The 12757-nt window shown below is 35.1% G+C and overlaps 4 protein-coding genes across 5 annotated transcripts; 2 read left to right on the top strand and 2 right to left on the bottom strand.

The window, feature by feature from the left end:
• Positions 1-229: 229 nt before the first annotated feature.
• On the bottom strand, positions 230-1499 carry LOC120776131 (D-3-phosphoglycerate dehydrogenase). The gene has a single exon (XM_040106661.1). It carries the CDS (start codon positions 1270-1272, stop codon positions 268-270), a length of 1005 nt encoding a protein of 334 aa, XP_039962595.1. The 5' UTR covers positions 1273-1499; the 3' UTR covers positions 230-267.
• Positions 1500-1920: 421 nt separating this feature from the next.
• LOC120773606 (D-3-phosphoglycerate dehydrogenase-like) lies at positions 1921-2399 on the top strand. Its single transcript, XM_040102606.1, has 2 exons — positions 1921-1924; positions 2002-2399. The coding sequence occupies exons 1-2, from the start codon at positions 1921-1923 to the stop codon at positions 2397-2399; spliced, it is 402 nt and encodes a 133-aa protein (XP_039958540.1).
• Positions 2400-5280: 2881 nt separating this feature from the next.
• LOC120776132 (lambda-crystallin homolog) lies at positions 5281-8801 on the top strand. The gene is made up of 3 exons (XM_040106663.1): positions 5281-5576; positions 5641-6019; positions 7895-8801. Exons 1-3 carry the CDS (start codon positions 5542-5544, stop codon positions 8423-8425), a joined length of 945 nt encoding a protein of 314 aa, XP_039962597.1. The 5' UTR covers positions 5281-5541; the 3' UTR covers positions 8426-8801.
• LOC120776133 (protein rogdi-like) lies at positions 8626-12716 on the bottom strand. 2 transcript variants are annotated; one of them, XM_040106664.1, is made up of 6 exons: positions 12654-12716; positions 12105-12176; positions 11792-11926; positions 11572-11729; positions 11369-11489; positions 8626-11303 (listed from the first exon to the last, which is right to left on the bottom strand). In XM_040106664.1, the coding sequence occupies exons 1-6, from the start codon at positions 12687-12689 to the stop codon at positions 11061-11063; spliced, it is 765 nt and encodes a 254-aa protein (XP_039962598.1). In that variant the 5' UTR covers positions 12690-12716; the 3' UTR covers positions 8626-11060. The 2 variants fall into 2 exon arrangements, with proteins under 2 accessions (XP_039962598.1, XP_039962599.1); XM_040106665.1 differs by lacking the exon at positions 12654-12716 and adding an exon at positions 12255-12424.
• Between the last annotated feature and the right edge of the window lie 41 nt (positions 12717-12757).

Genomic DNA, 12757 nt, shown 5'->3' with positions numbered 1-12757 from the left:
TCGCTTGTATTCGTATCCTCCTTTATAGCATACCTTACCTTCATTTTCTTCCATTTACCTCCATTTTGTGTAATAACATTATGTAGAGATAACACAAATGATTACGTTTGTAATAGAAAATATTAAATATTTATTAATGACATTCCTGCTTCTGCAATACATACATACTTTGTATTTATTCTAATATAAAATTGCATTATACATAAACTGTGACACAAAACTAGCGATCTTTGATGGCAAGATTAAATACAAATTTATTTGATACTCTTAATTAGCTTTCAATACATCTTTATTTATGACACCAGGATATGTTGTGTACTTCGGTGACTTTCCGGTCAATGCAATGAATTGCTCAGCAACTTCGACTGCCACACGCACCTGTGCCTCAGCTGTGCTGGCGCCCAAATGTGGCGTCGCTACCACTTTCGGATGCGCGATCAACGCTTTGGTCACCTCCGACTTTGGCGGCTCTTCAGGGAACACATCAAAGGCGGCGCCACCGCAAATGCCAGTTTCGAATGCATCTAAAACGGCTTGCTCGTCAATAATACCACCGCGTGCCACATTCACCACCTTAACGCCACGCTTACACTTCGCCAGCGTTTGAGTCGAAATCAAATTCCTAGTCTGCGGTATTAGTGGTGTGTGTACGGTGATATAATCGGCTAAGGGCCAAATGCTATCCAATTCCATTTTTTCAATGCCTGCTGCGCGTGCCTCTTCTTCGGTTGTTATCGGATCGTAGCCAATCGTACGCATACCCCATGTCTTCATGCGTATGGCAACTTCGCGTCCAATGCGTCCTAAACCGATGATCGCCAGCGTTTTGCCATACAATTCCGTGCCACTGTACAACTTGCGATCCCAACGACCCTCCTTCAAGCTTTGTGCTGCCGGCACAATTGGTCGCGCCAAAGCGCCAATTAGCAGACAAGTCAGCTCACAAGCTGAAATGGAATTTCCTCCTGGTGTATTTAATACAACCACACCATGGCTTGTAGCTGCAGCCACATCAATATTGTCGACTCCTGCGCCAGCGCGTCCCACCGCCTTCAACTGTCCACCGTCTGCGGTACCTGCCTTGATAACTTCAGCTGTTATCTTGGTGTCCGAGCGTACAATGACCGCATTGTAATTTTTCACCACAGCGCATAGTTCGCTAACGGGTAATTTTAGTTTTGTGTCCACATTTATGCCATTATTTTGTAGCAATTCCACACAAGCTTTATCTACCGCATCACAGATCAATACATTTTTAATATCAACAGGCATTTTGAACTGTAGTAACCTCTCTGTCGGTGCGTATAAAAGCGAATGATTAGATGAGCGTCCGAGTTTAAATCGTTTGTGCTAAATATATATGTAAACGTCTGTCCAGCTCTGAGCGCGGCTTATAACTAAAGCCTTCTGTTAAGTTTTATTCCATTTATATGAGCAGGTTCAGCTTCGACGTTCACCTCACGACGACAGAATCTGAATTAACAGTGTTTTACTCTTTAGCAGAAGGGAATCTGTAAAAATTACGCATTTTATTTAAAACTCAACAAAGATTTTGTCAACCTTACCGCTGGTGGGGGGAGTTCAAACCGTCTTTCGTCGAGTGAGAAATCTTTCATTCTGATTTTATTTTTAAATTTGGAAACCTTATATACTATTTTTCAAAATATCCTAAATAACTAAATATATGTGTATGTTTATATGTATGTACTTACATATGTTGGCTATTGTTTGAACCTATGTTGTGTGACCTTGGGTTTGTTTTAATGTGCGTACATTTACAAACAGTTGCTAAAATGTATTCTAAGAACCCATGGATTATCATATGCAAACATCTTATCCTTAGTAATGTTTGTGTTATTATCTGTTGAATGCTATTGTTTTGCATGACAATGCATTTTAAGTATGTGTCTGTTTATGTATATGTGTATGTATGTTCAATACATATATTTGAACATAGATATTTAATATTAGTGGACTGTATAATTTATATTTGGCCCTTAGCCGATTATATCACCGTACACACACCACTAATACCGCAGACTAGGAATTTGATTTCGACTCAAACGCTGGCGAAGTGTAAGCGTGGCGTTAAGGTGGTGAATGTGGCACGCGGTGGTATTATTGACGAGCAAGCCGTTTTAGATGCATTCGAAACTGGCATTTGCGGTGGCGCCGCCTTTGATGTGTTCCCTGAAGAGCCGCCAAAGTCGGAGGTGACCAAAGCGTTGATCGCGCATCCGAAAGTGGTAGCGACGCCACATTTGGGCGCCAGCACAGCTGAGGCACAGGTGCGTGTGGCAGTCGAAGTTGCTGAGCAATTCATTGCATTGACCGGAAAGTCACCGAAGTACACAACATATCCTGGTGTCATAAATAAAGATGTATTGAAAGCTAATTAAGAGTATCAAATAAATTTGTATTTAATCTTGCCATCAAAGATCGCTAGTTTTGTGTCACAGTTTATGTATTATGCAATTTTATATTAGAATAAATACAAAGTATGTATGTATTGCAGAAGCAGGAATGTCACTAATAAATATTTTCTATTACAAACGTAATCATTTGTGTTATCTCTACATAATGTTATTACACAAAATGGAGGTAAATGGAAGAAAATGAAGGTAAGGTATGCTATAAAGGAGGATACGAATACAAGCGAATATGCAAACAGCGATAATATTCAATTTGTTTTAATGTCTGTAGTCAGCGAAATTTTATAATCTCTCACTTCTCAGGTCCACCGTAAGACACTTGTTGACTACAAGGGTTTTTCAACATAACAAACATCCATAGATCGCTCTGAGCGCTGTTGAGCTTAATGAGACTGAGAAAGCGATAACGTAGCTTTGCACTAAATTGTTGTACTCGTAGTTTAAGCATTCTACGAGTACATAGAGCGATTATAAATATACAAATACTTGTCTGCAAAACGGTTTGCTTTTATTTTTAACATTCTCTGGTACAGATTCTACACTTCTACTTTATATTAACGTAAAAGCTTTAAGTTAATTAAAAACAAAACTTTAACGAAGAAAGCTTTGTTCAGTTTGTTAGTGCCGGTATTTCTATACTATAGAATCTATAGAAACTGTGAAAGTTAAAACTTTTTTGTTTTGAATTTGTTTAACATCGTTTTTTGTTAGTGAGCAAACTGCATAATACTCTCTTTGAAAATCATTTTCGCAAAGTGCATTAGAGTATTTAATGAACACTCGTAAGTTTCGCTCTCAGTGTCGATTTAATACATTATAGTGCGTACTCAAACATTTATTTAGTTCACAAATCGTAAGATTGAGCGAAGGAACTTAAAAAAGCTAATGCGAAAAAACAACATACCTGTAAAAAGTAACCCGTTTTTTGGACGGCGCTCCAGGTAACACCTGCTTATTGTGAGTAGAAATAGAAAGTTTAAGCACTAGTGCAAGTATAACCTCAGTTTTGTGTAGTGAGAACCGAAGTGAATTAATATACGTCAACGAGTTAAACCGAAATTCGGTCTGCACAATCGTTGGATTTCACAAAATTTTAAAAGTGCTCTCAAGAGACGCTGGACCTTTTCCTAAGACATATTAGAAAATGCTGCTGAGTTAACAATCCTTCGGAACAGATCAAAATAAGGCTTGTGAAGAATTAATATTAAATACATGAATCTGTGACATTCTGCTATGAGATTTCTAAATCACGACACATTTCGAACAAATGTTTACAGGGTTTTTCCGGAAAGTAATAGGACTGATTTTCTTCCGCCACGACTGTACTTTAGTGCGTGCGCGCACCGACTGGATTCGGTAGAGGGCGTTCCTAGTTAACGAATGAGCGGTCAGTTGTCTCCGAGCAACTAGAGAGTCAGGACAAACATTTTCTCGCGACGTGTTTCTATGAGTGGTGCAAGCCGACAATGCAGCGTTCGTTAGAGCAGAGGTACGCGCTTAAATTCTGTGTGAAACTCGGTAAATCTGGTACAGAGGCGTTTGATATGATCAAGCAAGCTTACCCAGATGTTGCTTTAGCAAGAAGTGGTGTGTATCGGTAACACCAGGCCTTTTTGGAGGGCCTGGAAGAGGTCGCTGATGAATGAGCAAATCCAAAATGAAAACGATGCTCATTGTCTTTTTTGACATCAAAGGCACCGTCGTCTGTAAATTTGTTCCTCCTAGACAAACCGTCAACGCCAAGTTTTACGTGGAAGTCCTCAAGAGTGTCAAACGAAGGGTCAATCGGGTCCGATAAGACATCGCAGCCGATTGGAAGTTGCACCACTACAACGCATTGGCTCACACCGCCTTTCTTGTGAACAGTTACTTAACCAAGGCCGGCATTCCATCACTTCCACAGCCGCTCTACAGCGCAGATGTGGCCCCGCCCGGAATTTTTTTGTTTCCGTGCTTGAAAAGGCCGATGAAAGGCAAACATTTTTAGATGACAGAGGGAATCCTAGCACCTAGCATGCACCTCGTCTCTGAAGGCTATTCCGGAAAATGCATTCTGTGGCACCTTTAATGCTTGGAAATTGCGAGGGCAGCGCTATATCGACGCAGAAGGAGCCTATTTCGAAAGTTTTTAAAGAATTGTAACGATGGACTCAATAAATTTTTTAAATCGACTCGGTCCTATTACTTTCTGTATTTCTTCGTTTGTGAAAAATCGAATTCAGCTTCGGAAGTTCGTAAAAAAAAATATTGTTTAAATAAACTGCTTTAGAAAGAAAATGGAAAATATGTTTAAACTTTTGGAACATGTTATGTTCATCGAGCGGATTGTAATTCCCTTAAATTTTGGAATAACATTTACAATTCTATATGTCTGAACTATAATCAAGCCCACTGCCATAGAATGATATTAATCAAAACTATTACCTATGCGATAAGGCCCTAACGAACAGCTCCAAGTATGTAAAGTCAGGTAGGTCAGTTACATATAACGGTGTGCTTTCGAGAGTTTACTTATTCGGTAAGAAAAATGGATTAGGTCGGTTCATATTATACAAAATATGATTCGATGAAATATACTTGTATATAACGACATCACTTACATAAAATAAAAAATAACTTATCTTTATACACAAAATACATAAAACAGCAGCAAAACACATACAAATACATAGAATTTAAGTAAAGATGTATAGACACGTACCTAACACGCCTAATGGTGGAAGCAATCATACCGTTCTCCTTATGTGAGATATTACTTAGTTCTAATCTCTAATTTGGACATGCAAGTTTATTCCCATTTATTTATAATATTGATATGCCTTATCATTGTTAAGAGGCCAATATGCATGTTTGACAACATTGTTAACAGACTCGTGTAGCGGATATACCCCGAATCCGAGTGACAGGCAAAACGTCAAAGCTCTGAGCAAATCGCACCGACTGCCACTGCGGTAAGAGCAACACAGTATTTATACACGCTCTGCCACCACAAAAGAAGTCAAACGTATAACAGAAGTCTAACTACAAAGACCGGCAGCTAATATATAGTGCAAAGCGTATTATAACCGACAAAGTTAATTGCGTTAAAATTTTCAAATTATTTTAAATAATGGCAAGCAAAGGCAAAGTGGGAATTATTGGCAGGTGAGGACATTTAAAATCATATTTCTCGAAAAAATTATAACAAATTAAACGCATTAATATTTAGTGGTCTTATTGGACGTTCGTGGTCTATGTTATTCGCTTCCGTTGGCTACTCAGTGGTGCTATACGATAGTGTACCAACTCAAATTGAAAATGCTTTGAAGGAAACGGAAAAGGAGCTCAAATCCTTGGAAGCTAAAGGCTTGCTACGTGGTAAACTAAATGCCAGCCAGCAGTTCGCACTCATGTCGGGCACAACTGATATTAAAGTATTGGTGAAAGATGCTATATTCATACAAGAATGCATACCAGAACGCTTGGATTGGAAACAGGCACTTTACAAGCAATTGGATGCAGTTGTTGAAGAGCAAACCATACTCTCCAGCTCCACAAGTACTTTCCTGCCATCGTTATTCTCGAAAGACTTGAAACACCAGTCGAATGTAAGTAAATTTATGCGCTAATTACATTTTATAATCCCAAATTGTAACTGTAAGAAAAAGCAAACAAAAAATGTGTTGCTCAACAATGCATGAAAACTAGTTTGTAGAGCATTCTAAGCAGCAATCAGCTTTAGGTAAAATATTTGGACATATGTACACATTTTCACCTTGATTTGACTTACGAACTGACGTAAATTCATTCACTCTGCTCATTGATAGGATGATATATTCACGTTATTAGAGTGTACTCTAATTGACTGAATGAATTATTGGTTACAAAAAAGTACCTGCAATAACAAAAGAGCGATCAACATAAATTAATTAAGTATATATTTATGTATGGATATGTATGAAAAAATACATACATATGTATATATTTACACATATCCGTTATATGCATAGGTATACATATTTTCGATTAGCCAATTGAATTTTACAATCAATATAAGAGCGATAACACTGATTGAACTACCCTCTAAGTCACCAATCAAATTACTAACAATAACCAAAAGTTTATACAACAATGCCATAAAGACGAACCCACAAAGTCACAAATGTTCACACAAAACGACGTCAATCATTCATAGTTTCACACAAAACAGCATCAATAGACTGCGCTGGTGAGATTAAAAAGAAATTGGAACAAATCAAATTGGTGATCTTAGGAAGAATCAAAAAAAATAAATAAAAACTCATAAATTGATTGTGTGTTTGCGTAATTGAGCGCGTCATTAATTAAACACAAGTGCCATCTTTCTAACACTTGCTTGAGTGTCAGATAACAAATTGTTTGTTATCATTTTGTTTATTCACAAAAAAAGCTATAGAAAAATAAAAATAAATATGTAGGTGTTTGGATGCATGTACACTCGCATTTTATATGGCATCCAAATTTTGATAAGATATAAGAAAAAATATATTTGTATTAATATGGCACCATTTTCAAACATAAAGAGGAGAACATGCCGCTGATCACTTGCGCTTCTGCTGATCTCTGAAATTATACTTTCGGATAACATTTTAAGCAACGCAACTTAGCAAGGTGACTTAGATAAGAAAAATATATTAGTTTTCCATGCATAAGTCCATTATCATATCAGCACTGCTACAGATTTACCTTAGTTCCGTAGTACTTATGCTCTAGTATCGTGTTGCGCTCTTGAAATGACCCTATCTGAAGTGGCTGTTCTTTTAGGAAAAACATTTGAATGGCACGGGCGCCAAGCGTGCATTTAAAGTATCGCGTTATTTCAACCGTTTGCGCAAGTGGATTGTTGATAATCAAAAAAACTCAAATTAAATTTAATTGCAAATTGATTAAATTTTTGTTATAATGCATTAAAAACACTGGTATCGTAAGACCGTATTGTCAGATGATTCATAAATAGCAAGACGGAGCAAATACAACTTTGAAATTGTACTACAAACTTTTTAAAAGACTGTTACCTTATATAAATTTGACCGTTTTAAACCTTATTAATAAATGTAACTTTCCAGTGACAAAAAAAGTTAGGTATTTATAAAAAACTATACACAGCTATAATACCCTTCACAAATAAAATGGCTTTCCATACTAGAACTTGATTTGGAATGTTCAATTTGTATGGCAGCTGTTGCTATAGTGGTCGGATATCGGCGGTTGCGACAAAAGAGCAGCTTCTTGGGAAGAAAACTAAAATACTAATTCGGATGTTTATATTTTAACACTGTAAAAAGCAAAATGATATACCATTAATTTTATTCCTAAAATAGGTTTTTCAACTAAAGGAGTATAACTTAGAGAAATTAAAATGTTTATTAATCAAACAAGCAAGCAATCACGTCCTGCCTTTTTATAATAATAATATACCAAATTTATTTATTTTTTTTAAATAGGTAATAGTGTCACATCCCGTCAATCCACCATACTATGTGCCTCTGGTAGAGGTTGTACCCGCTCCTTGGACAAAACCAGAGGTAATGAAAAAGACACGCGCCATTATGGAGGAAATTGGTCAGAAGCCCGTCGTTTTGAGTCGTGAAATCGAAGGTTTCGTACTGAATCGCATACAGTACGCTATATTGAATGAGACTTGGCGTTTGGTCGACAGCGGCATTGTCGACGTTAAGGATGTGGATAGTGTAATGTCCGACGGTTTGGGTATGCGTTATGCTTTCTTGGGACCACTTGAGACGGCGCATTTAAATGCCGAGGGTATGACCAATTACTTCGAACGCTATTCAAACACCATGTATGCAGTAAGTCAAACTATGGGACCAACACCGAAAATGGAAGGCCCAACAGCGGTGGAGATCGCGAAACAATTGGAAGTTATGGTACCGTTAGACAAGTTGGCTGAACGACGCACCTATCGTGATAATTGCTTAACACAGTTGAGCATTTTGAAGAAAAAGCTGAATGAATAAAATGTCGTGTTGAAAGTATATTAATATGAATGAAATGTAAATATATCTGTTGAATTTATACGTTGTTTTAGTAACGTTGATTACATTTATTTGAATTATAAACTCATTTAACAACTTTTTTTTTTTTAATTCAATTGTAATACATACGTACATATGTATATATAAATCTAATATTGTAGCTTACAAAAAACGCTATTCACTTATCATGTTTGTATGTATGGTATTTGTTGTATATCATGAGCTTTTTTTAAACATTTATTATTCTTAAAATGGGAGCTTCTTAAGGGATATACTATGCTCCACGCTCTTAATGAGACATACATAAATCATTTACTTATGTTGCATGTAAATAAATACTTAAATGCTAGCGAAAGAACGTAATTTCTTTTTTTTTACTATTTTATTTTAAAACACATATGGTTGTAAATAAATACGCTTAAGTAAATTTAAGTATACAGGTATTTAGTTGAGTAGGTAGTTAATCGGTTTCTTTCGAGATTTAAAGTGCCTTACATATATATTAAGTAAATAGCGAGATAAAGGATATTTTTCCAATTTCTTATAAACACGCAAAGATAATTAATTTTGCTTCATCAATAATCTAATTAATCCAAGGCAATCAAGAATAATTGATTCCAAATTTCTGTTTGGGCTTTCATTTTATCTTAGAACTACATTTTGAAATTCGAAAAAAAAATCGTGAAACACACGTACTTTTCATTGCTGATTAAAGTAAGGTTAGTAACTCTCGTTAACTCGCACACCTAATTAGGTTATGTAGTAAGTACTTGTAAAAATTCAAAATACTGTTAGCAGACATGAATAATATACATAATATTAAATTGTTCGACATTTTTCATGATACAATCACTGAAAGGCAATAAATTCGCTAAATGGCCAGTTGGAGAAATAGGCGCCATTTCGCTTTTTTTATAACGATTGTAGTCAACATTTTTAAATGTAATTATGAATAGAACTTTGATAATATTTATATTTCAATATAGCACATTTAGTACGAGCAAAGTATCCCGTTTATATTACTATGCCATTGTATATTTAACGGTTTAATTTTGCAAGTTGCAGAATAGAAGTTATTGTCAATTTTTTGTTTAATTATTATTATTAATTTTTGTTGAACCAATAAATTTCAGTTGGATAACTGCATTTGCTTTTGTCGTTGCTACTACATATTGCTGTTGCTGACATGCATACGTATATATTTTTATAAATACTATGTTGCTTCTTGCAGCTTAATATTACTAACGGCAGCACCCTAGAAGTGTTCATACATACATCCACGTGCACACAACTATTGTTACAGTTTTTTAAAAAAATTTTGCAGTATTTTCGAAGGTGGCATTAAGTTTGTGAAACACACATCCATACATATTCAGTTTTTGTATGTATTATAAATTCTTTTTGCCCAAAAATGCTTCGCACATAAAAAAACTAAAATAAAATGATGTGGAGCAGCTTGACTGTGTGGAAGAAGAAATGTATATTGCTATATTGCTAATAAGGAACCAAAGCGCACGTAAGAAAACCTAGGCATAAGCTTTATCAATCCGTTTCCTTGAAGGAGAAAACACTAAACGGAATTATGTTCAATTCTGAACTAGGCAACATTGCCACAAATTATATGGGGAATTTTTTTGTCTGCAAATATGCATTTCTTTTGCGGATAGCATGTTAAAAAAAATAGCATATTGATCAAATAAAATGCTATTGCATAGGAATATAAAATTTTATACAATAAAAATTATTAGGCGACCAACTGGAATTTATAATAATCTCATGAATGGACAAATTTACATTATTCCTCAAAAAAATTTATTTTATAATTTTTTTTTAACAAATCCTAAACTATTAAAATTCATCAGAGAATGTACTTAAAGATAGAATGTAGGCAGAAATGAGAATAAAAACAGCAGCAAATTTTTTTATATAAATAAATACAGAAAATGCATAATGCAAGTTTATACCCTTTACTATTACCGATGCCTAGTACGTAAAGATAATTGTAATCTAAGTGTCATAAAGTTGAAAAACTTTTACAACCTCAACTGATTGCAATATACATACTTGTCTACACACGCCGAACTAAGCCCCAAAATATACTTACTGCCAAAGATTTGCTAAGTTCTGATTTTTATTAAACTTTCAGGGTGGTGAGCAAAAGCCAAAAAAAAAATATTTATTTCTTAAAACATATTTAAATCAAAATGAAAATACTAAAACCGAATGTTGAAATTCGAAAAATAATAACATAATGCTCAAGTTATGTTTAACTGGTTGAGATCAATAAATTTGTTTGGTTACCACCCGCTTTTGTAACACCTTCTTCATCATAGTAACTGTGACTGTGACAGTGTATAGGTTTATCGCCACAACTAATGGAAGTTATATATTTGTAGCATGCCTTTTTTCTATTGCCGATATGTATGTACGTATTTATAACTAACCATTGATATATTACTTGCATGTGCGGTATTATAAATATAGTAGGTGTACTTAGTTTTTTTTATAGTACTAGAAAGGTTTGAACCCGCACACTGTTTATGTTGGCTTTGGCATAATATATATATGAATATTAACTTACTTTCAACAAAATATATTGAAGATGGCATGTAATTTACTAACTTGATACGTCCATTTTAAATGCATTAATTTTATCCTTGAGCTGTTGGCATAGTGTTAGGCCAACAGTGAACAACACAAGCACCTCGTTAAGCCAACCGACTGAGCATTCAGCCTGAGTGGCCTCCATTTTCATAGTTCCCTGAACGTTTAACAATTGATAAACAGCTACAATGAGTTTGTGGCATTGTAAAAAGAAGGATATTGCTTGATCTTCTGGTAGGTTAGGTGTTAGCGATTTCTGTAATTTAAAAACCATATGTTATTAATAGTTACTTTCGTTAATATTAATTTGGTAGCAATCACCATATTTCGCCCCTTCATAAGTTCATCTATTGCCTTTTTCTTTGGTATTATTAGACTAGTTCGACCACGCTGCAGAGCTCCTATCAATTCGCCAATTATTTGAAGCACTTCCTCACGAGATCTAAAACAAAAAACCAATTCAGAAAGATGTCACCATGAAAGGAGGATACGTAAAGGAAAATTACTGCCCTGTTTATACGTACTTGAATGCATAATTGCCGTCAACATTATCAATATGATTGATAGCTTGTTGTAGATGATTTGCAGCATCTTGCACCTGTTGAAGTTTCCATGGGGCATCGGGTGTTATGGACGTACGTTGCACTTGGCTGGATGCACGTTTCAATTTGTAACTAATATCCTTGAAAATACACAAATTATTTCGTACTGGCAAGTCAATTTTAAAAATATTATCAAAATTACAGCTTGAGTTATGCTGTCGCCAGTGAGCGTGACGGAACACTTTAACTGATCCTGTGCAGCCATTAACACAAACTTTTCAGTACGTTTACCCTCGTTGTCTGGAAAACATGGTACCGGAAATCGTCTTGCGCACTCCTGTAATGTTAGATAAATGTACGAGTATTAACCATATTTAGGTACATAATGTCACATTTCATATGCACTAATGTTTTACTTTTTTAACTTTTCTTTAAAAGTTATAACTGAAAAACAAGTTCTTTGTTTTTAAAGCTTTTTTCCCACTATTAAAGGATCAACAATAAAAATTGCTCACCACTAGAATCTCTCGTAGTTTCTTAAGTATGGCGTGAACCTCATCACGCATAACCCACTCAAATTCGGTTTGCTGAAAAAGAGAAAAGTAATTACAATTTAATTTAATTTTGCAGACTACAGCAATTGTAGAACGGGCGCCAACTTTTACTTATTGATTTTTGCCACTGCATATACTGATTACCGCTGGTGAAAAGAAGTAAATTTATATCACATCTTGAGTGCAATGGTTAAATCAGCGTGAATAACTTATATATAAAAAGATATATGTATGTATTTATTTCAGAAAATTAACACAGATTCTTTTGTAGTAGTTTTATTCGTTTTGGTTTTTTAGTATTGTTTTTTCCTTTTCAATTATATTGATTATTTTATTCATGATTTACGATGCGAAAATAATCTATATATTCAGCTGCTTGTATTCGACTCTATTGACCGTAACTCATTATGAGCCGACACTTTGGCCTTTCATCTTGTCCTTGCAATTGCAATTAGTTTACACAATCATTAAAAAACTTTAGTTTTATTCATTTTTTTAAAGAAAACTTACAAGATTTTTAATTTCTTCAACTTCGGTGTCTTCCATTGTTTGTGTGCGGATGACGGAATGACGTTTGACAGACGTTAGCGTTAAAAAAAGTGGAAAACCAAGAA

Source organism: Bactrocera tryoni, chromosome 4 (assembly GCF_016617805.1).
Source record: "Bactrocera tryoni isolate S06 chromosome 4, CSIRO_BtryS06_freeze2, whole genome shotgun sequence".
Lineage (NCBI taxonomy): Eukaryota > Metazoa > Arthropoda > Insecta > Diptera > Tephritidae > Bactrocera > Bactrocera tryoni.
The sequence above is the reverse complement of the archived record's forward strand: the minus strand, read 5'-3'. Positions and strand labels throughout refer to the sequence as shown.